Source organism: Sitodiplosis mosellana, unplaced genomic scaffold (genome assembly GCF_009176505.1).
Source record: "Sitodiplosis mosellana isolate CC-2019 unplaced genomic scaffold, AAFC_SMos_1.0 Smas_scaffold_6226, whole genome shotgun sequence".
NCBI classification, from domain to species: Eukaryota; Metazoa; Arthropoda; class Insecta; order Diptera; family Cecidomyiidae; genus Sitodiplosis; species Sitodiplosis mosellana.
In genome coordinates this window covers 23,610,650-23,635,891 of record NW_022601467.1, presented here as the reverse complement: position 1 = coordinate 23,635,891, position 25,242 = coordinate 23,610,650, and the positions used below count along the sequence as shown (strand labels likewise).

The following is a 25,242-nucleotide window of genomic DNA, read 5'->3' as shown; positions in this document are numbered from 1 at the left end:
GCAGGTCGAGTACTACAACTTTGCCACAGACACCAAGTCGTTATCTCTTATCAGTTTCGCGAAAAATGATTATCAAGAACTCGCGTTTTCGCGTTTTTTTGCGTAACTGATAAGAGATAACGACTTGATGTCTATGGTGAAGTTGTAGTACTCAAGCTGTTCTACAACTTTGCCGAAGATACCAAGTCGTTATCTTTTATCAGTTTCGCGGAATACGCGAGAAACCGCAGAAAACCGCGAAAAAACGCGTTTTTTCCTTATCATTTTTCACGGAACTGATAAAAGATAACGAGATGGTGTCTAAAGCAAAGTTGTAGCTCTGGTCGAGTACTATAATTTGCCACAGACCCCAAGTCGTTATCTCGTATCAGTTACGCGAAAAAATGATAAGAAAACATTCGCGTTTTTCACGGTTTTCTGCGGTTTTTCGCATATTCCGCGAAACTGATAAGAGATAACGAGATTGTGTCTATACCAAAGTTGTAAAGCAGCTTAAGTACTACAACTTCGCTTCAAGCATCAAGTCGTTATCTCTTATCAGTTACGCGAAAAGCCGCGAAAACCGTGAAAAACGCGAATTTTTTCTTATCATTTTTTCGCGTAACTGATAATAGATAACGACTTGGTGTCTGTACTAAAGTTGTAGTACTCGACCAGAGCTACAACTTTGCCATAGACACCATCTCGTTATCTCTTATCAGTTCCTTGAAAAATGAGAAACTATGAATTCGCGTTTTTCACGTTTTCGCGGCTTTTCGCGTAACTGATAAGAGATAACGACTTGATGTCTACGGCGAATTTGTAGTACATAAACTAGTCTACAACACTGCTACAGACACCAAGTCGATATCTCTTATCATAGTCCAGTTATAATATAAAATAGCCATGGGGCCCTGGAGTCCCCCAAGAACAACAGCGTAACATGCTTTGCGGCAGGCTGTATTTTACACATACTCACACATATGTATATGTTTTTTTTCATTCGTGTAGAGAAATGTTCAATCTATACAATGCGACTTAACTCCGGTTGGTTTATACACTGCTTAGTACTTTTATTCAACTTTAAAGTTCGCTGGGGGCCCTGGGTGCCCCAAGAACAATCATAGTGTTAATTTCGATTGTATTTTATTTTATTTCAAAGAGTTAAGCACAGCTCAACCTCAGATCTGTGTATTAGTGAGCTGTGTGTAGCGAGCAACGTATTGTACATAACTTAAATGTAGTTGTAGTACATTAGCGTTAACGTAGCAATCTCTGTGTTACCGTATGTAGTATTAGGCAACACCGCTCAAAAGTAACTATGTGTGAGTAGCGAGGTCGAAACGCATAGCATGGTGCCTAACTCTTTTTTTTATATTTCTTAATTATTTTTTTCATTGTTTTCATTTAAACATGCCGGAGTGGATTTGAGCGCGAACAAATTTGAACAGAATTTTGCCGTCTTTCTGTAGCGGCGCTCTACAATTGCACATTCTGTATTTTGCATACAATCAATGAGAGATTATAACCGTGTGTTCAACATTTTGAATGCAAACACACACAGCGTGGTTAGAGTTAAAATAGATTTGCTATATCATATGGACGGGATTATTTAATGTTTTAAGTATTCAAAATGCGGGTATAGCAACTGGTCTTTCACTTTGTTATTCATATCAGGCATTGAACGACGATATTTTTCCTATTTTTCAATTCAATTTGGTTTACGTTAAATTATTTATGTTTGCTAAAGCATTTTTAATTTATGTAACCATAGGATGCACACGGTTTTAATATCAGTAAATTATATTATCTTTTTTTTTCCAAAAAAATCTGTGCATTTTGAAATATATTATATTAAATCGATTCATATTTTCGTAATTTTTATCTTATACTAAAATATGTGTGAAAATAATTTTTATCTTTTGATTTCAATTGTATACATAAAACTTCTGTAAATTGCATGAGGCACAACCGCAACACTGCTTTCACGTGTAATATATGTAAAAATTGATACCTTTTTAAATTTGTGAAAAAAAATCCTAATAAAAAATCTACGAACTTCCACTGTTGAATATGGGTTTATCTCCTTTGTTTTTTGATTGCAAAGAATTCTTTTTAACTTTCAGGTATAGTATATGTTATATAACGCCATTGTAGATCACAAACAGGGTGACTTTGCAGTAATTTTCGAAATTCCATTGAATGAGCATTGTGAGTTTTCAGCCGATGACGTTTATCGCATCTGCTTAAAATTTTGGAACTCCGAGGAAATTCGATGCGACCAAAAGCCTTTACTTTTAAAGTTGACTTAAATGAGTTTTTAAGCAAAAACGTAATTGAAAAAATGAAATTCGATGTAACACTCACCGTTTGCCTCATATTTGTATAAAAATCAGTATACCAGCGATATTAGGTTGATATTTTATTGAATCATTTGTTTGTACTACACTTGCACGACTGAATGTGCACAGTTTCAAATGTAAAAAATGCGATAAGCGGTGAACACAATGCTAACAGTGCTGCTCCGAAGCCTGTTGTTAACCCTCTAATGCATTAATTTTTCCCAGGGCTAAGAGTACTGGTACTTGGTTGGTTTTCGGCCATAGATATTTAAACAAATATTCATAATCCTGGATTCCTCTTGGTTTAGTCAGGAAATGCGATTGACATAAATCAGAGAACAATCAAATCCATTGTTTAAAAGTGTCAAAAATGTGTCTAATTTGAAGTTCGAATAATTTATTTTGTCAAATTTTTGTTTTTGCACACATTTTTGTTCATAACTTAACAATCACACTACATAGACAGATATTGCCAAAGACAAAACATTGACGAATAAAATTTTTATTTGAAGCAATGTGATCCGATGTTCGGTTAACGTTCTACAGGCGTTCAAATGTTGCCCGTCTAGAGGCGGTTGTATGCATTAGAGGGTTAAGGAGCTGTCGCGCCCGGTATATATCACACCATTCCACTGAGCCGTTTGTTATTTTGAATCATTTGAACCTCTTCGCTCACATCCAGCCGTTCACGAGTAAATTCACCGTCACCAAGCTGACAAAGGAAAACCATAAACAGGCCAAGCAACCATTGATATTTGAGCCATTCGAGCCAACTCGACGTTCCCCATATCCCCGTTTGAACATTGCATTAGGTGTACATTGTACTCCCAAAACTGTCGTTTTGTTAATGTAGGAAACAAATGTTAATGTAGGAAAATTCATTGATCTTTTCATTAAATTTTCCACTTTTGAGTTACACGTCATATTTTCCAACAAAATCAATTTATTGCAAAAAAGAGGTGGCCAAAATCTTTTTTGCCCACTGTATTTTTGAAATCTATCATTCGCATGAAAATTGTTGGTCCCAAAAATGATGTTTTGAATCAAAACATCCGGAAGTTCCATTTTTTGGATTTTTTCTCTAGATTTTCCGTTAAGGTCCAAACTTTAATTTAAAAAATCATCATTGGGGTCAACAATTTTAGTGCCAACGATATATTTCAAAAATGTGAGCTAACAAAAGTTTTGACTTTGGACTTAAAAATTAAACTCCGAGCAAGTGCGGAATGGGCGGACTGTTCCACTCATGAAAATGACGCAGTGTTCGTTCGTTCGTTCGTTTACATGTTTGTTCCCTTGTTCGCAAGAAAGAAGAAGAAAAATTAAATTAGTGTAAATGAACCCGTGAGCATAAAAACAACGTATTGACTCTTCGCCGATGAATACGAAACGCAAAAAAATCGCCGAACAAAGTGAAACACCAATCTGTTATTGGATCAATATGAAACATGAAATCGTTGGCCACTATTTTATTTACGTTGCGCTTTGTTTCGAAGCGCGGCAAGTGTTTCATTTTTTTCCAGTAACAGAACGTTGTATCACTTTGTTCGGCGACGCGCTCAATGTACTGTTTTGAAAAAATATGCATGATTTGATACAGTTTTGTGCGAGTGCAACATAAATTCTGTTCGCTTGAAAGTGAATCGTGAAATATCGGCTGACTATAGAAATTGTGTTTCACTTTAATTGAAACAAAAATGTTTGATACACTTTTGAGTCCATTGGTATGATGATTCATTTTAATGGTGGTTTTGGTCGTGATTTGTCTATGAAGTGAAAATTAACTGATAAGGAGCGCGAATTTCGATGTGCCGATAACACCAATAGAGCAGAAAAAAATACTATATGAAAATCGAAAAAAAATTTAAACTTTTTTTTTCGACTGTTGCCTATTTCGGATCGTCTACATGGGAAGTTTGTATGAAATCCTCGGAACGCGGGTTCACGCCGCTGTGAATACATTGGTTTATATAGTGAAATCTATACATGGCCAAAACACGGACGCACAACACCCATTCTATTTCGCTCACACTTACGTGCAATTTTTACCCGTATAACAAAGTAGTCTGCTTTACTGTTAAAAAGATGTGCGCAGTAAAGAAACGAGAACGTACATGTTTCAGCAACGTTAAAGTGCACGTAAGTGTGAGCGAAATAGAATGGGTGTTGTGTTAAAATGAATCATCATACCAATGGACTCAAAACTGTATCAAATCATGCATATTTTTCCAAAACAGTACATTGAGCGCGTCGCCGAACAAAGTGATACAACGTTCTGTTACTGGAACAAAATGAAACACTTGCCACGCTTCGAAACAAAGCGCAACGTGAATAAAATAGTAGCCAACGATTTCATGCTTCATATTGATCCAATAACTGATTGGTGTTTCACTTTGTTCGGCGATTTTTTTGCGTTTCGTATTCATCGGCGAAGAGTCAATACGTTGTTTTTATGCTCACGGGTTCAAATGTCATGCATAAAATCATGAAAAACTTTATTCAATGATTTTTCAGTTTTGAAGAGAATGAGTTTTCGAAAGAAAAATTCCATTTGGAATTGTTTCTTCTTAAAAATTCATTTTTTGCGAAAAAGAAAAAAAAGAAAAAACTTGCGAAAAAACGAACGAAAATACGAACATTTTTGGTTCGTGGACATCTCTATCCAAATGTAGGTATCAAATACTACTGTACAAATTTCGAAAACAAAATTTCGCTCAAGAAGAAGAGGAGGCTCATTTTCATGCTTTTTGCAGTCGCTAAATCCGAATCAGTGTTAGTTTTGCTCTGGCAGCTCTAAGTTTTGAGATATGGCGTAGGTGCGGTTTCAACATATTTCAGGTGGTGTTTTCTCAAAAATCAACGAATGTTGTACTAACATCTTGGAATATCGTTGAACATTATGATAGAGGACCACAGAACCTTTCATTTCAGTTCCTACTTGTCTCAATATCGTAATTCTATCTAAAGTTATAGCACTTTTTGTTCAAAGTTCCATGTCACTTCGGTGAAGTTGTACTATTGGAGGTCTCCTTTGCTGAAGTTAATTATTTCTTATCACTTTCTCGACAACCCGCCAAAAAAGAATATGTACATCCAAGTTAGTTATTGTGTTCGGCAAGTGTTTGAGCTACTGGATGGACATAATCAATTACTTTTTTCTGTGATGTGTTCGGGACCTCAAGTAGAGCATTTATAACTATTCATCATGTGTTTTGGACATTCCAAAAATAAATTAGAGCCGCTTAAAAAAAGGTGTTATTTTCTCACAGTTTTTCGAATTTTTTGTTTTGAAAATAGCCAATTTTCAAAACAAAAAATTCACTCACAGAACCAATACGTGTCATTCTAATTTTCTGCCACTCCATCAATTCATTCCCAGCGAAGCGGGCTGCGTTCAGCTAGTACATTTATATGTGTATACATTCTTTTAAGCATTATGAATTGCAAAAGAATAAACCTCCCTTTATTGCTACGAATTTGGCGTTCATTTGCGTCTCGCCAGTAGATATGTTATATTAGAGCAATCGACATGAGTTCACATCGATCACATAATAATCACACACAACAAATAACAGTTGTGTCTGCATATTCACGCTATCAGACGATTGATATTCCCTGCTCATCAGTGTTCGAATGGTTTTTTTTTCCACGGCGATAAAGCTTCAACAACAATAACACGTATTTCCAATATAAACATAAGACGAGCTCTACTGACACGACGCTTGTGGTGATAGTTGAAGATTTCAATCACATAAGCGTATGCATGGCCGATAATCAAGTAGCCATTCGCGCAAACCGTATTAATCCTATGCTAGCGTGTCCGTATTGTGTGTATATATTGAACGCTCAACGTGTGTTGTGTGTATGAGGTATAACCACCAGAGGCAGGTCAAATGTTCTTGGTTGGTTGAACAAACTGCCAATCCAGTGAGGTACAACTTCTGTACAGATTGGTTTCGTTCATTTCCAGAGGAGTACAATTCATATCACGGTCTGGTACGCATTCCGTTAAGAAAAGTCGTAAAACGGATTTGTACTTCGGGCCAAATCTTGGTTTCAGCGATAACTCAGCAAATAAGACCGATATTGCTATCAATTCTATTAGTAATTTTTAGTACACATTTGGTAAAATAACACTAATCCTATTTCAACCGTGGATTTGTTTAAATTGCATACTTTACCGTACACCTCGTAATTTTGAAAATGCTCAAATTTAGACCATCCAATTGCTCGAAATCTTGATAAGTACACTTTTTTTAAAATGCGGTACGTTTTTGTACACATTAAGTACAATCGATTTAGTTTGGTTGAACCCCCATTACGAACAACTCTTCGTAATTTCGAATATGCATCCCGAATGTTGTCGTCAGTATGAATTTCATAGCCGTGGGTTTTTTTCGTCTACATTCTATCTTTCTTACTTTCTGTGTTGTTGTTGTGATGTATACACGCGTATTCCGGAATGGAAATCCTGTGCTCGTTTATTGCACCGAATGAATCTTGATGTGGGTCGAGGAAATTAAACTTGAATTTTTTTTAAGGAAATATCTTTGATTTTCACAGAAAATCCCTTGAGCTTTTCGGAAAATTACACTGTGGACATGTGGATAATCTGATGGCCAAAATACTTTCTAGTTTATTGTTCGTAAGTTATATTACCGTAGCATTTAAAACGATTAAAACAATAAGGTTTTTTGAAATGATTTCTTTTTTCAAAAAATACACGAAGCTCAAAATTCATATTAAATTTTTTTCGAATCAAGTTTTATCATAAAAAGTCATGAAACCATATGGTCGGTATTATAAAGTCTAGAAGTCTTAATTACTCAATTTTTTGTCATTTTCCCCTTTAGCTGTGATCTGCATTATGGCGTATATAGCAGGGTGTAACAAAACTCCATGTAAATCTCTCTACCTGAGGAGCCAGCTCAACAGGAATACAAAGTACAAATGCGTCTAAAAGTTCATAAAGTTGATCATTTAAACAGTGTGAGGGATAGGTATCAGCAAAAATATTTCTTCCCCAGATTTGTACATCCTTTATTAAAATCCATATGTCAACTAGGTTGCAACCATATGTCAACTAGGCACCATATGTCAACTAGTTTGCAACAGCCAAGGTGAGTGAATCTCAAGTGCCTTCAGCGTGCCTTCTGGTTTTAGCACCCAAGTTGATAAAAAATAATCAGTGCGACTAATTTTAAACGATGTTTTGGTCCGAAGATAGTACAAATCTACAGATTTTTTTTGAAAACTATCAACAATACCTTCCCAAAGAGCCGTCAAACTAACATTTTATGTCCAAAAGCGTCTAAGCAATAGATCATACACGAAAAAATCTGTGTTTTTATCTATGGTAAAGATGTTTACGTGGAATTATGTTACTTCCTGTATATTTGTTTGATCGACAATTCCACACGAAACCGAACAAAAATTGCAATTGACCTCTCGGATTTCGTTCAAACTTGGTGTATAAACTTGGTATGGCCAAAAACTCGCAAAGCCAAAAAATTAGGTTGACCTTCCCCACCTGATGAAAAATTAGGGTGACCCAAATTTTGCGAGAAATTGACTATATAACTTTTTTGACATTTTTACACTATGAGAAGCGTGGTACAAACTTCCAAAACTATATACATGGTTGGATAGATAATCGATGGGGCTACAAAAATGTCAAGTGGCCGATTTTTCTGGCTTGAAAGTTAGCCCACCTCGAGTTCTTCAAATTAACGAAGAGAAATTACTACTTCCACCCTGTACTTTTTTTTAGAAAAAAATTCTGGGAGGTCATCCCGTGTGCAAATAAAATGACTAACAGTTACTCGGTTGTATGTAACTGTATGTAGTGATACACAACTAAAACTGGCTAAGTTGATTGAAATCATGCGTTTTGTATGGAGACAATCACGTTTAGTTATTCTTTCAGTCAGTCGACTAATTTGGGACATTTTGACTAAGAGTGATTTGTGATTAAAGTTAACTGCAGTTGCTTATTTTGTTCGAGACAATCACTTTTAGTCAGTCAAAATGTCCCAAATTAATCGACTGAATAGTCAGTCAAAAATTTTCCACACGGGATGACTCATCATTTTTTCATGTTTTCTCGACTATATAATTTTTTTTCACACCTTAAAGATGGTCTGACGATGGTGATGTGTTCAGATAAAATGCTCACCGGACTCTAACAAATCAAAAATTACCCCTCTTCTTTGGAGGGGCAGGAGAGGCTCCAAAAATCGAAAAATCACCAAAAATCACAATTTTAGGGCAAAAACAGGACAAAAACCTGCTTTTGGCCCCAAACCATTATAATATTCGGAAAGCATGAAAAAATCCTAGGGGAGAGTGGGGAATGGTGAAACGCACTTTTACCTAATTTAATGACATGCTAAAAAATTAACATTTTTCCAAATTTCAAACTCGTACGATACACCACAGGCCATAAGTTTGGATACCCATGAATGAATTTGGCCCAAAATTTTTAAATTTCAAACCGCTTGTACAATATCAACATGCTATACGTCGTTGGAAAGGTCTCGGAGAGTACGTATCATTTTTGGTATTAAACATCAAAATCGGCCAGCTTTTGGCCAAGATATGGCTGATTGAAGATTTCGGCCAAAAATTACAAACGGCCATATCTTGGCCAAACGCCGGCCGATTTTGATGTTTAATACCAAAAATTACATCTACTTTTCAAGGCCTTTCCAATGGCGTATATAACTTTTTAATCCGATGGCCTGTTTAAGACTTCGATTTTCGCTCCCACAGCTCAAAGGCCAAAAGATGGCCATAGGCCGACCAAATGTTATCTTCCAAATCATCCATTCGGTCAGAATTTCGATATATTTTCATATCCAATACTAAATTTCAAGTGAAAATGTTCAAAAAACGTAGAAACAAACGTTTCATAGGGGTATCCAAACTTATGGCCTGTGGTGTATATTGGGTCAATTCGAAAGTTTCCGCCTCTGACATTTAAATGTCGCCACTTGTAAATGAGCGTAGCTTGACAAGTGAATCCAATTGCATTTTGTAGATGTGACATTTAGCAATCTAACTCAGAGCAGAAAGATTCATTTTTCGTTCTGCGTCATTGTTTTTGAATCGATTGAAAATGGATCGTGATGAGGTATTTTTTCGAGGGGCCCTTCTTTTCTTATTTGATTCGAAGAAAACTGCCGCTGAAGCTCATCGAATGCTGTCAGATACTTATGGCGAGCAAGCTCCATCAGAACGAAGCTGCAGAGAATGGTTTCATCGATTCAAAAGTGGTGATTTTGACTTGAAAGACAAAGAACGTTCAGGTCGGCCAGAAGCGATTGAAGATGTCGATTTGCAAGCATTATTGGATGAAGACCCAACCCAAACGCAAAAAGAACTTGCATTGCAGTTAAACGTCGGCCAAACAACCATTTTCAGACATTTGCACGCCATGGGAAAGATTCGGAAGCTGGGAAAATGGGTTCCACATCAACTGTCTGAAGAGCAACTTCAAGCACGAATCGCAATATGCACAAAACATCTTGCAGAGCACAAAAGAAACAGTTTTTTGTATCGGATTGTTACCGGCGATGAAAAGTGGGTTTATTACGAAAACCCCAAGCGTAAAGCAGCGTATGTTGATCCCGGCCAACCGGCGCCATCCCAGCCAAAACGAGATATTCATTGCGATAAGGTTATGCTATGCATCTGGTGGGATATGAAAGGAGTCGTGTATTATGAGCTGCTAAAACCAGATCAAACGATTAATAAGGAACGCTATCGACGCCAATTGAATGATTTGGCTCATGCATTGGATGAAAAACGGCCATTAATAGCTCGAAAACACCACAATGTTTTGTTTCACGATGACAACGCTAAGCCACATCGTGCAACAATCGTTAAAAATAAGGTAGAGCAGCTCGGTTGGGATCGGCTTGATCAGCCCGCGTACTCTCCAGACCTTGCTCCTTGCGACTACTATTTATTTCGATCGATGCGGATTGCCCTGTCTGAAGTACGCTTTCAAAATGAGGAGGAAGTGCGAAAATGGGTTGATGACTACATAACCTCAAAAGACGAGGACTTCTTCAAACGAGGAATCAACAAGCTGCCTGAAAGATGGCTAGAAGTCATAGCTAACGATGGCGAATACATTGGTTAATGTACATTTTCAATTTATTTTGCAATAAATGTATTTTTAGACAAAAGAAAACGGCGGAAACTTTCGAATTTACCCAATAGTACGTGTAAAAACCTGACTTTTGGCACTTGTCGCTTGTTGAAAATCGAATCGACTTAAAAAAATTTGCCCTGTCGGCAAAAACCCCTGATTTTTCGATTTTAAAAAATGGTGGGGAATTGTAAAACACGTCATAAATCGATAGAAAACTGAAACAATTTTGATGAAAAATGTTATGGAAAGCTAAAAAACGATAAAAGAAATCATTTCAATAAAGAAGAATTCGAAAAATAGCGATTGTTATTAGTCGGATTTGCAACTGTTGCCTGTGAAGTAGCTGCTAATCATTTTGGTGCATTTCAAGTAAACAGCGCGAGCGCATAAATTGCATTGAATAATTTGCCAAATTTTCGCAAGAAATGTAATGAATATGCATAAAATATGCGAAATTGACTTGAAAAATTGAAAAAATGGCTTGAACAAATTTCCCCACAAAGGGTGTTTCACAATTCCCCACCCACTAAGGTTTGCAACTTGATCGCGTTTGGGCTACTCAATGAATGTTCATGCAAAATTCCTTTTGTGAGTCAAAATATTAATGGTATACGATAATTATAAACATATTCATCTGAGTTCATTCTTCAAAAAATGCTGTGAAATCAATGCAAACATGAACGGTGAATAAAAATATTTGGAACCACATTTTCAAAGTGTCCTCACAGAGAGCTAACGTTACAAGCACACGCAATGAGTGATATTGGAAAAAAGAGCTTATACTAAGACAAGACTATGACAGTTTTTTGAATCTGCCGAACATTTCGAATTGCTGAGAAAACGAAGTGTTTCACAATTCCCCACTCTCATACTTACGCGTAAAACATTTTGACTTCATGAAACCCTCTCTTCTGGCCCAAATCAAGGTAGACAGTTTCAAAAATCGTGCTCCTTCAAGTATGCAATCATTTTTTACTGCTTCGAAGGCACCAGGGCAGGTTTAGTGTGCTCCTGAAATGTAGCGCCTGATGTCTTGTTTCTTTTGGCATATAACGTATTTCACTTATATGGCACAGAATTGGCATTTGGGAGGATAATATTGAAGAACGTAATAAAAAAATAAAAATAATAAGATTGGATTTCATTTTATTACTTTCACTTCAATCAGGTAAATTTTTCAAAATGGCTCGTCAGAAATGCAAACAGCAAATACCATTCAATTCCTCGCCCAAAACTAAATAAAATTCAGTGTCAGAGATTTTTGATAAATTTATTTTTGTTGGTCAGCTAGTTGAAATGGAAAAATCCATAAAAGTAATACTTATTACTTTTTTAATGAGGTCAATTTTTTAAAACGAGTAATCAGAAATGAAGACTAAAACTGCCACTTGATTCCTCGTCAAAAACTGAACAAAAATGTGTGTCAAAGATTTTCGTAAAACTTATTCCTGTCGATAGCTGAAATTTACAAATAAGCCCCAAAAGTTCAATTCATCAAGTTTGAGCGAAATCTGAGATGTCAATTGCATTTTTTGTTCGGTTTCGTGTGGAATTGTCGTTACTTATTTGATAAATAATGTTTCAACTATGTATTTTAATTGTGTCGACTACTTTCACCTGTCGACAAAATTTAAACTCTATTGCACTTTTTAAAGAAATGAGGTTAGCTGTGTTTTGTAATAGAAATTCACCATCCATTTGCAATATAATTCAAAAATATGTTATTATTTTTAAGAGCAAATGAGTTTACATTCACACTCATCATATATATCACGACCCTCTAGATAAAGATGTTTCTTGCAATAAAAAACAAATGCCACTGATCAAATGACAAATTGCAATGTCTATATAAGATCCATGATAATTTTCCACTTTGAATTTAACAAAATGTGTCATATAATATAAAATTCCCCACTCGTATTAGAGCTCGACCGTATCAGCATAATAACTATTCGGTCAAACGGTGCTGTATATTGATTAACTCCGCATGCGTTTGGGATTATTCTCATTTTTGATTTCGTCATGGCTGTAGGTAGTTTCAAACAATGAATCAATATCTGGTGTTGTATTTCTCTACGGATGAATATAAAATAAATGAATTAGCATGAAGTTAATAATTGGCTTTTCCGAACAGGGAAGATATCAAACTTATCATAATAGTTTATTTGTGCATTTTTAAAAATTGTATTAAAATATATAATCCGCATTTCGGCAAAACAGAATATTTTTGACAAAGGGCTTGCGACGAAAAATATAGGGGACTGGGGGGTAATTTGCGCCACTTTTTTTCCTAATTTTATATTTCCATCAAAATTGAAAAAAATTCAGGAATGTTTGGTATCATTTTGTAGCTTGTCTATTTACCTAACTTTTATAGAAGAAATATCAGAAAAAGTTAAGTGTTAGATTAGTACATCCTTCGCTGATGTTGTGTCAAAATTTCATGGAATTTGGACCGCTAGAAGCGAAGTTATTACGCCTGAAGTGACACTACCTTTGTTCATCAGTCAACAGGCGAATTTTGGCCCAAAATTCGAAAAAAAACCTTTGCGCCGATTTTTATTTATCTAAGAAGTATTCCACGCATTGTCAAACCCGTGGTACCGTTGGAAAGGTAATTGATGGTGCTACAAAAATACTCAGTCAACCACCCCTTCCGACCCCATTGAGGTCTCCAAAAACACGCTAATTGCCCCTTGCGTTTGTGGCGCGAATTGCCCCACAGCATGTATTGCTGTTCGGAGCTCGATTCAAACACAAATATTATTTATTTTCAGAACATTTTTAGTCCCATTTGATAGCGCGCGTCTTAAGCTACAAAATACACTCACCTGTTTTCAAAAAATATTAAATTTTAATAGTAAAAACTGAAATTCTATGGACCCGAAAAATGAACTCAGAACTAGCAAAAACACGTCTTTGCCTGTAGATTGCTTGTACTCGAATGAAGAGCTGTCAAATTGCTAACCAAATACTGCGTTTTTCTTGCTCTTTCAAATGACTTCAAGATCATTAGTATATGTATTGCCTGTGTCGAGAAAAGGCCGATGGCGCGAATTACCCCGTGGCAGACGTGTGCAAGGTCAAAAATTCTAGGGGGTTAAAATGATTTTGCCCCCGGGGGGGGGGGGGTGAAAATTTATTAATGGGTGTCAAAAAAAATGAAGACCTAAAAAAAGGTCCTCACTTCTGAAAATCGATTATATCTAGTGTAAAACTTTCCAAATCGCTCGAGGGGGGTCTCACATTTTGGAATCCTAGAGGGGGGTAAAACCGGAATACCTCCTTGCACACGTGTGCCCCGTGGCGTGAATTACCCCCCAGTCCCCTATGAAATATTTTCAAATATTGAAGAAAAAATTGTTCGTAATGCACCATTAGATTTCAAATATTTATTGTATTTGAGCTCCAAACATTGTGAAAAAACAGTGTTTTCAAAACACAGAACAAAATGTCAGAATCGCGCTGAAATATATAAAAAATTGCATTTTTTACACAAATTTATTGTAAACTTTATTTATGTGAGCTCGGCTGTTGTATTAACAGCCAGGCATTTATCGCAAGAATGACGCATCTTTATGTATATGGCTTTTACAAGCACACTGAGATGAGAGCGCTTCTCTTTGCAAGAGAGATTAGACGTAAAACTGCACGGGTGATGCGTGCAGTTTTTAATGACTATCTTTCTACAGTTTGATTTTCACTGTAGCTTAAGTATTCACCCATATGAATCGGGTGTGTGTTGTTATTATATAAATTAGCTTTCATCTCAATCGATGGAATAATCACAATGAATTAGGATTCAGGCAAACAAAATTATTTGATCAATCGACAAATATTTTTTCAATGTGCAGGTCTCTATGGGTGAGATTGAGAGTAGTGTATGTTCCACTGACTTTGTTACGAAAGAGAAGAGTAAGTTTCTTTCGGCTTAAAAATAGTTAAAGTAGAGTATGTATTTTGACTGTTTGTGGCTATGATAAAGGCGAGTATGTTTCATAAACCTTAATTTGCGTTAAACAAGAGTATGTATTTTGTTAGTTTGAATACCAATAAACGGGAGCATGTTTTTCAGACTTTGGGTGTTGGAAAGGCGAGTATGTTTGTCCAAATTGGTGAATATTATTAATTTGTTTGAATTTAAGTATAAGGCAAACATAATCAATAGAACTAATCGTTTGTACATTTGGCGGCTCCCAATACTTCAATTTAAAACATTGGTTTTTGAAAAAGTAGAGTATGTTTGCATGAATGGTTAAAATATTAACCCTCTAATGCATACAACCGCCTCTAGACGGGCAACATTTGAACGCCTGTAGAACGTTAACCGAACATCGGATCACATTGCTTCACATAAAAAAATTTACTCGTCAATGTTTTGTCTTTATTTTTGTCTTTGGCAATATTTGTCTATGTAGTGTGATTGTAAAGTTATGAACAAAAATGTGTGCAAAAACAAAAATTTGACAAAACAAATTATTCGAACTTCAAATTAGACACATTTTTGACACTTTTAAACAATGGATTTGATTGTTCTCTGATTTAATTTTCAATTTTCAATTTATTCAAGACAATTTGCTGTCATACATCAATATTTGGTTAGAGTAGTTTAGGAGTTTTGTGTACAGGGTGATTCATAATTCCATGCTAATATCTCTACGACAGATTCCTTGGCTCATGAGGAGTAAAAATGTGTATGGACACTTTTCCGAGTTCGGCCTCTATACCAAAGATTTGGCCGCCGGCACATTTTTGGCCGCGCCGCCGTGCTTCTACGCCAAAAGCCATTGTGAGCCCATTTTTGGACATAAATGCATGAGTTTTAGCTCATTGAAAAGATATTGAGATCCACTAGATCCTCCAATCCAAAAACGGTGAAAATGTTTGAGGAAGGGGTTAAAATTAACCCATACCGGAAAGTATGGGAAAATGGTGAAAATAGTGAATTATTTCAAAATAATGCGTTATTAAGGTATCATTTTTGCATCACAGATCGAAAGATCGTAAAATTTTAGGACGGTATGCCCATTTTTAAAAACCGATTTTGCCGTTAACCCAAGAAAACTGCGACCCAAAGGTATCATTAGTCCCCATTTTTCGAAGGTTCTTAGATACCGGGGTATAACCCAGAAACTATGGGAGATATCGGTTTACTATCTGTAAGGAAATTGTAGAGGGCGTCAAAAGCAACAACTTTGGTCTGTTTACTTTTTGAATTTCACCTGTAGATGGCGCTCGAAATCAAAATTTCTTATTTAGTGATTTTTACTAAAGTAACGGTATTTTTCGATTCAACACATCAGCCATACTTGTTGTTTTTGTCGCGGTCGACAACATAACTGTCCATACACATTTTTACTCCTCATAAGCCAAGGAATCTGTCGTAGAGAGATTAGCATGGAATTATGAATTACCCTGTATATTTATGTCAATCGCATTTCCTGACTAAACCAAGAGGAATCCAGGATTATGAAGATTTTTTTAAATATCTATGGCCAAAAATCAACCAAGTACCAGTACTCCTAGCCCTGGGAAAAATTAATGCATTAGAGGGCTAAGTTCTATCGACGAACAACCAAAAATGTAAATCTATAGTTCGTGAGTGAAAGAGATTCTCTCACTCTCTCCGATGCGTTGCGATTTCGCAATGTTTATTGGTTGTCGCATTTCTTCCGTGTTATTTTCCATGCGCTATCGTTTCAGTAATATTGTTATTTCACTCTTTTGCATTGGTTCGTATACCGCTCGTTCATGGTGATGCTGTACAATAAGCAGAGCTCGATTACGTACTATCTCTAATGCTGACAATTATGAACTCTTGATACTCTTCGTCGAAAGAAGTTAATATTTTTAACCATTCATGCAAACATACTCTACTTTTTCAAAAACCAATGTTTTAAATTGAAGTATTGGGAGCCGCCAAATGATTAGTTCTATTGATTATGTTTGCCTTATACTTAAATTCAAATAAATTAATAATATTCACCAATTTTGACAAACATACTCGCCTTTTCCAACAACCAAAGTCAGAAAAACATAGTCCTGTTTATTGGTATTCCAAACTAACAAAATACATACTCTTGTTTAACGCAAATTAAGTCTTATGAAACATACTCGCCTTTATCATAGCCACAAACAGTCAAAATACATACTCTACTTTAACTATTTTTAAGTCGAAATAACTTGCTCTCTTTTACCCATAGATCTATGTTGAGATTTAGAATTGAAATATTCAACAATAATGCATTTCAACCATGCGAAATGAATAAAATCTTCTTGCAAAAGATTCTCGAATTTTATAACAAAGCAAGTACAGCGATTCCTCGCCTAGCTCATGCTTTCTAAACTCTCTCATCAACAGCCAAAAGAAAACTCCACTGTCCCCTGGACAGCGTGACAGTCGGGCCGTTCGCAAAACACCAATAGGCGTACGCGACGAATCATTCTGATTCACCGAATTTATCCAAAATCCAATGGTTGAGATTGAGAGTACTGTATGTTTTTTTATGACTCATTTTAATTTAGGAGTATGTTTCGCTTATGGTTTTTGGCAATTTTCATTTTAATGACAAGAAATATTGAATTCGTGTCTTCGCAAAAATTTATGGACTTGTCAAAGTGTACAACTTTGCAAAAGACAATTATCATATATCTGTTGAAATAAATAAATTATTTCAAGTATTGCTCACCGCTTGAAAACATACTCTAATTTTTTTCCAATACAAACAATGTGGAACATACACCCTAGGGGCAATTCACATTCGCGAATGCCATTGCCATTCGCAGAATAAGAGGCATTCGTGCCTGTTTCGCCATCTATTCGGAGTGCCGCATTTCTTGTTCAGTGTTTCAGATATTAGAAAAGATATTGGGCGAAAGACTACCGGCCAATTTAGAAAAATCATAATAAGTGCTGGATTTGAATGCGAAACTGCTCTGTTATCCATTGATTCTAAAAGCATTAGCGATATAGAAGAATTTATAAACGAACATAAATTTTATTTGAAAGATACGGCATACGAATGTTGTCTGGCAAATAATTCAGTGTTCAAGTTCGAACCGGGACATCGAGCATAAATTTTGTCGATACCAAAAGTCTTGAATCGCTCCGCCATAAATGAAAAAACAAAACAAAATCAGTGTAAAACAGTATTTTCATAGGAAATATTTTTGAGTTTTTCTAAATTTTCGTTCACAAATTCTTCAATGTCGTTGATAATTTCACGGTCAATCAACATTAGCGATGACTCTGTGTCAAACGCACTTATATTCAGAATTATTTTGATATCAACTGGAATTGTATAATTGGAAAATTTCTCTAATTCAGAAAAAAGTTTTTCGAGACCCTAAAAATAAAATGTATGATATAATTTTTATATTAAATTAGCCTCAATCATGTTCTGTTTACCATTTTAACGACTTGAATTGGCACTGACAAGTGTTTTGAATAATGTCGTTCAATTGTATTTGCATTCGTGCATTCGCAATGCTACTCATTTGAATAGCATACTCATTTGCAGTGCCATTCGTTACCATTCGCAAACATTCGCGAATGCTTGTATTTAAATACATTGAATGGTTGCATTCGCATTCGCATTCGCACGCATTCGTAGCGTTTGCAAATGTTCGTATCTAAATGCACGTACTAGCATTCGCCCATTCGCACAACTGTCACCATTCGCAGTTCGTGAATTCCCCCTAGCATACACCACTCTAAATATCACCCATAGATATATGCTTGTTATTTTTGCCCGACACAAGAAACATTTAAATACTGGCTCCACTTATTCATGTAGCATCGAGGGGGTAATCACTTAAAAGTAATTGAAAAGTAATTCAAAGAGTGATTTCCCCCTCGTGTAGCATCCATGACAATGGAGAAAATAATTCCATTTGATATTTGGACATAACTGGCACAATATTTTGTAAATTTAGCAGTATAAAAAAATTGACATGCAGCTTGAGAGAGAGTGAAGCAATTTTTTTCTTCTTATCGTCGAACAGATATTGTGATGTGTATCAAATGAAGCCGAATGATATTTTTCTAGTTTTTTTACCGGAACGTAAAAAACACACGTGAAAATAAATAAATAAAAAATAATTTAAAATGATGAATTCGGATATTTAACCCTCTCGGAAAAGACCACTTGATAAAGTCAAGAGAATGATGTCGTACTCATGAAATTCAATATCTATTGCCATGTACCAGAGCATTGAATCTGCTGGCTATGTAGCGCTGCTGTTTGACCTACTGTAGGACCAGCGCACCAAATCTAACAAGCATGAACATGCACCCACGTAGCACACGCATAGCTCCGTCTGCACGTATGAGTTGTTGCGCGAGGCTTACAGTGTGTCGCATGTACAAGAACATAACTAACAGCCGCTGTTGACAGCCACTGTTCAACAGCCGTGCTACATAGCCAGCAGATACAATGCTCTGCCATGTACTCAGTGATGAATTGGTATTTATATGAATGTCCGAGAATGAAAACGCAACTCCTATTCACAACACATATAAGTGAAACAAAAATAAAAAATTTATTGAAATGAAACAAAAAATCGAATTTTTTCAAAGTGTAACAACAAAAAAGATTTTTTTAAAGTGTAACATCGGTATGTAGTAAGTGTAACAACATACCGATGTTACACTTTAAAAAAATCTTTTTTGTTGTTACGCTTTGAAAAAATTCGATTTTGTTGTTTCATTTCAATAAATTTTTTATTTTTGTTTCACTTATATGTGTTGTGAATAGGAGTTGCGTTTTCATTCTCGGACATTCATGTATGTACCCATCGAATTGTGTATCTCTAATAATAGTTTATGTATTCACCACTAGGCGCCAGGGTACTTGATCATTCCCTTGAGTAAAACAAGTAAAAAAATGTTAAATTACAATTCGTGTCTTACAATTCGATCAGATTTGCCCATCACTGCAATCGGAGTGGTATGTGTTGCTTGTGCTACTTTATGTTCAACAATGAAGAACATATACTCGTCATATAGCAGCCGAATTAAATGGAAACTACCAAATGAGGCAGCGGAACGTAGTGTTAGGTCGCGAATAACCATCGAGCTGTAAAAACTCCATTTTAATAAAAATTGACGTGCTGCCTTTGGAAAAGATGGCCTGCCTTCATATTCTTCAAGTGCACTGTCAACCACCAAACGTAGCCATGATGCCCATTGTTCCAAAGAATTTTGCTGTTGTAACGCCGCCTTGAATTCATTTTCCAATCGTTGTACTGTTGATTCATCACATTCACAAACCCATGCTGCCTGTTCCTAATTCGAATAATTTAGGCAATGCCACACAAGTAGGTTCTTAGTTACAACTATAGACAAAAATGATTTTTACGAGATCAATCTTAAAGATTGAATAACACTGTGCAACAATTTGTCGATAAAATGAAAACGCCAACCAATATTAACCCCATTTGGGGTTTACTCAGCTATAGTAGTACAACACCTCTACCATGCCAAGTCCAGATCCTATTACTTGTGTTGCACTGTGTTATCAATCATCACAAGATTAAAATGAGTATGCAATTTCAAATACTTATAAATAAAAGCATGCAAGGTAAAAAGATTTTAAAAAATTTGCTGTACTTCTACTTCAAAAAAATCATAGATTCTTGATTTCAATCTCAAGTCAATTTTGAGTTCACTTGATTTGATGGAAACTTTGAAAACTGTAGAGCAGTGTCGAGTTAACTATAGAGACGGTTGATACAGTTGCCTCATGGCACCACGCATTTGGGGTAACCACAAAGAGAGAAAACGAAAAAAAAAATTGGGAAAAGTGCAAAAATATGAATTCTTAGTCCCCAAAGATCTTGGTGCCCTAAAAACCGTGATGCTCCAATCCTACTCTCTCCCGCTCGCATTAAGAAAATATTTTTTATAGATTACAAAATTTTTGCTAACAGCAATATTTGAATGAAACGTTCGAAACAAAGTTAAAATTGCAACTGGTTTTTAGGAAAAATTTCAAAGAGCATCAAGAAAAATTTGCCTCAGGGCACCTCGAAACATTAACTCGGCACTGTTCTGAAGATAACAATGGAAATTGGCTTCCTAGAAAATATTGTTGTTACTTACAAGTAAACCGCCCCAACTATCACAAATCGATTTTTAAATTGAATATACAGATCGATAGGGGATCAAACAAAAAATTTGACGAAAAATCTGTGTTGATATTCATTTCACAGGAAGAGTATAAAAACCTTGTGGTGATTTCTGGTAGGTACTAAAAATATTTCTAACTTTTTTTTTCACTACAAATTCGAAAAGAAACTTTGTGGTGCTCTAGCGGTCAAAAATATATTTAGTGCCGAAAATCACCACAAGGTTTTTAAGTTCTTGTTGTGAAATAAATGTCAACACAGAAAGTTTAACATAACCCTACATTTGTATTCTGTGGATAACTGCACTTTTCTCATACTAAAAATGGTTTGGGGACCTTAAATGATTAACGCCGGAACGCATCGGATGTTTTGAGGGTGCGATATTTTAACATTCCGGCCTAGATTTAGGGCATCAGGAGTGATTTTTATGGAGAAAAGTGTTCTGAACCTGAAGTACCTGTCAAAGGTACTCAGCGCCGCTCAGTGTAAAGTACTTGTCGGATTGTGTCGAATATTGGGCACATATATTTGTGCCGTATAGTCGACGCGTGAAAGTGATTCTTATGTTTTGTGGGCAGATTCCCTCCAGTGAAAAAAATACGCAATTATTCGCAAAAACTAAATTAACAGAATAATTATTGGTTAAACACGCATCGGTTACACTGGATTTCATGAATTCAACAGATGAAAGATATCAATGAAGTTTTGTTTGGTATTGTGTTGTTGTCGATTCAATGTTAGGTTATGGTGTTTTGTTTTTTGCGACCAAATGTGGCTTTTAATAAAATCGAGTAAAAATATATTCTTTTAAAAAATCATTGTATGTAATTACTATTATATGTTATTAGCTGAAATGTCCAGTGATTACGTCGAATTACCACTTTGAGTCGACAGCGAAAGAAGCCGTTATCGATTACTATCAACCAACACAAATCCAGCTGCAATTCCTTCAATTCAATATTATTCGGACTTTTTCGAGTACAGTCAATCGACTGTAAGCAACCTCGACCAATGTCATCAGACATCGTCAATCAAATACAGTCATTGAATAAATCGGAATAATATTGAACTGAACGAATTGTACCTGGACTTGTGTCAGTTGATAGCAATCGATAGCGGCTTCTTTCGCTGTCGACTCAAACCGAAAAATTCGACGTAAAGGTGTCAACGGACAAGCACCTTGTCCGTCCATCCGTCCGTTCAGGGCTCTTGAAAAAAAATTGTCCGTCCGTCCGTCCGTTCAGAGCCGCTAGAAATTTTCTTGACTCAACGCTGAACGGACGGACAAAAAATTACGTTTTGTCCGTGTCCGAAAAATGTTCATTGATTTTTGACGTGAAAATAGGTTTGAGCTGTTTCAAATGGGAACCTGATAACAAATCAGTTACTAAAATTTTTTTTGTATTTTTTGCGTCCAAAATCAATGAAAAACGACATTTTTTGTCCGTCCGTCCGTCCGCCAGAAATTCTGTTGTCCGTCCGTTTAGGAATCTCAGAAATTTTGTTGTCCGTCCGTCCAGGACCCTCAGGAATTTTCTTGTCCGTCCGTTCAGCGTTGATCGGACGGACGGACGGACAAGAAAATTTCTAGCGGCTCTGAACGGACGGACGGACGGATGGACAAAAAAATTCAAGAGCCCTAGATGGATGGACGGACGGGCTAAAAAGACGGACAGTCCACAGTCCGTCCGTTTGACACCTTTAATTCGACGTAATCACTGGACATTTCAGCTAATAATATATAATAATAATTACATACAATGATCTTTTAAAAGAATATATTTTTACTCGATTTTACTGAGCCACATTTGGTCGCAAAAAACAAAACACCATAACCTAACATTGAATCGACAACAATACAATACCAAACAAAACTTCATTGATACCTTTCATCTGTTGAATTCATGAAATCCAGTGTAACCGATGCGTGTTTAACCAATAATTATTCTGTTAATTAAGTTTTTGCGAATAATTGCATTTTTTAAACTTAGAACCAAATTGAGAGCCGACAAACATCCAATATTATTGTGTTTGAATGATTGAATGAAAACTTTACAATACTTAATACTTAGCGATGTTGAGAACTGTCAATGTCTCAGTCACATGGGATATGTAGTGAAACGTAGTAGCACTACAAGCTCTCGTTTCATACGTTTGACCCAAGATGTTAATCGATTCTCTGGAGTACCCTGAATATATCATGTGAACATATTTTTGTCCCCAAACCATTTTTAGTATGAGAAAAGTGAATTTGTATATAAAAACCATCAGATGAAGCTTTGTAAAGAGGGTACCATATCCCCATTATGCCCTGAAAAGGGCCGCTGCCCTTTTGTCAAAATAATTTTTTTTCCATTCCCTATCGACCTTGATATCCAAATTTTAAATCGACGTGTGACAGCTGGGACGGTTCACTTGTTGGTAGAAGATACTTAAAAATATTTCATCGGATTTTTTTTTCATCCGAGAAAATGTTTGACGTCCAGAAAATTCGAAAAATCCGAACAAACTCCATTATTCCCTAGATGATCGGAACAATCATAATTTTTTGCGAGGGGCAGATCACTCAAAAGCATGAAAAGGAAGTAATTGCATAGGTAATTGCAAGAAAAATGTAGTAATTGTTGGTCAAAAAATTAATTTTGCAACTACTTTAGGACAGAACATTTACATTTTTACATGTTCATTTGACGTGCAAAATTATGCTGTAGTGAAAAATACAGTAAAATCAAAGAGGCACAAAAAGAAATCAGTACCGGGAATCTACGACACGAAGCCAAAGGGTTTGTTCGAATTATTCCAACCGGAGATGACTAAAGCACACCGAGACATCGATCAACGGCCACACCGCATCTGAATATGCAACAATGCTTGTAAGTTACAAGTAACACGACCAGTAGTTTTTTTAAGAGCGCGCTAAAGCGAATCCGTGAAAAAGTGGTAATTCGGATTAAGTGGTCGCTCTGATGAACTAACAGTGTATCTAGCGCTTCAGTACAACAATAAATATTTTTGTGCATAATTTGCTAAGTATTGGCGGTAAAGGTGGCGAATGAGTTAGTAGTACTCTCAAACAATAGTATCACCCACCGATCCTGACAAAGATACATTTTTAGTGACTCTTAAACCAACGCGTAGGTCGATGACTTTTTGTGAAAACTGCCCAAAGTCAAAAGGTTGTATAAATTTCGTAGAATACCAGCACAGTTTGTGTTTCGTCAATGACTGGTTCGGTGCTGAATGCAAAGATCGTTTGAATTTGTTTTTTTCTCTCTAGTCGTTGTAGTCATTACACTGTGCGACAAAAAAAGTCAAAGTTGCCTAACCCAGAGCGGATATATCAAAGTTTAGAGGGGCCCATGAGACATGAAAACCCTCAAAAGGGTTTTGTCGAATTAGTTCCATATAAGAAAATTATGGTCATTTGAAAAATTTGCTTTGCAGAGTATTTTCAAAATTTACTTTTACTTGGTTTTTTGCTTTTGCATGCAAATCCATGTGACAAACGGGTCACAAGTAATGGAAAATGACCGAATAAAATCAGATCAGCAATAAAACATAGCTATTTTTGGACTATTTTTGGGTCCAAACAGGTAAAAGTATCATTTTTCGTATATATCCTCAAAATTTAACTTTCAAATGCGCAATTTAAGTATTTTTCACGCAAAATTTCGAAGCAAATCAATAAAAAAACGTAAATCAGTAATGAGAAGCAAGCACTTTGAACCATTTTTGGGTCGGAATATGCAAAAATATGATTTTATGGGAACCCTCAGTATCTAACTTTCACATTTTATGGAAAATTGTCATGAAAAATCCCGTTTTTTGGCAGCTTCTTTATCTAAAACCTCTAGTAAGACTCAAATTAAGCACAAAAAACCATATCTTTTGTATGTTTTTAAGAATTGTAGGCCAGCGCAAGATATAGATTGGTAAACGAGATTTTATGTAGAAAAAACCCATTTGTGATATTCCAAATGTCACGAAACTTTCTGTATCTTATTTTTTCACCAAAAAACTCAATCCCTGGAATTTTGAAGCCAATCGAAAGTGATTTACGGGTAACTCCCATACAAACTTTCATATTTTCTTCACAAAATTGACCATATTTTGCAGTACTTGGGTATGTTCAACAAAGTTGTACAGCGTTCCAAGGAGAACAATATTGCTCCAAACTATTTTGCCCCATCTCCTTCAATAACGGGTCTACGTCCCTTTACTCTCATAAAATTTTAGCCTGGTACAAAGGGCGGTGTTCCCTTTTGTGTCGTACGATGTTTATCAATAAGACTTATACCGTGGAACAGTGGGGCGTAGTGAGTATGTCGATAATATCAAGGTTGACCTGCCCTACAGGGTGTAAACGGGATGTTATAGGGGTGAGTAATTTTTTCAATACCGACACATTGTTGGTCAAGAAATAAACCATTTAGTGGATAACTATGTATGGACGAAGTGTTCAGGACGTTGCATAATATCTTGGGTGAGGTCGCCCTCCACAGTTTAGCCTGAAAGAGGGCCAAAAAATGCACAAAATCACCAAAACAAACATATGAGGCATGTTTGACCCTTTTTTTGGCCAAAGGGATGGAGGGCGACCTCACCCAAGATATTATGCAACGTCCTGAACACTTC

General features: G+C 36.0%; 1 protein-coding gene and 1 long non-coding RNA gene across 2 annotated transcripts in view; one reads left to right on the top strand and one right to left on the bottom strand.

Moving 5' to 3' along the window:
* Window positions 1-6,384: 6,384 nt before the first annotated feature.
* The window catches only part of LOC129578965 (uncharacterized), a 36,112-nt gene continuing 17,254 nt past the window's right edge, over window positions 6,385-25,242 (top strand). The window contains exons 1-3 of the long non-coding RNA XR_008689172.1: window positions 6,385-6,966; window positions 7,175-7,386; window positions 7,427-7,441. This is a non-coding gene — a long non-coding RNA (uncharacterized LOC129578965). The remainder of the gene's footprint in view (window positions 6,967-7,174; window positions 7,387-7,426; window positions 7,442-25,242) is intronic.
* Window positions 10,507-25,242, bottom strand: part of LOC129578961 (uncharacterized) — a 44,033-nt gene continuing 29,297 nt past the window's right edge. The window contains exon 5 of the mRNA XM_055468376.1: window positions 10,507-12,552. Coding sequence (XP_055324351.1) covers window positions 12,457-12,552 — 96 coding nt within the window. The 3' untranslated portion in view covers window positions 10,507-12,456. The remainder of the gene's footprint in view (window positions 12,553-25,242) is intronic.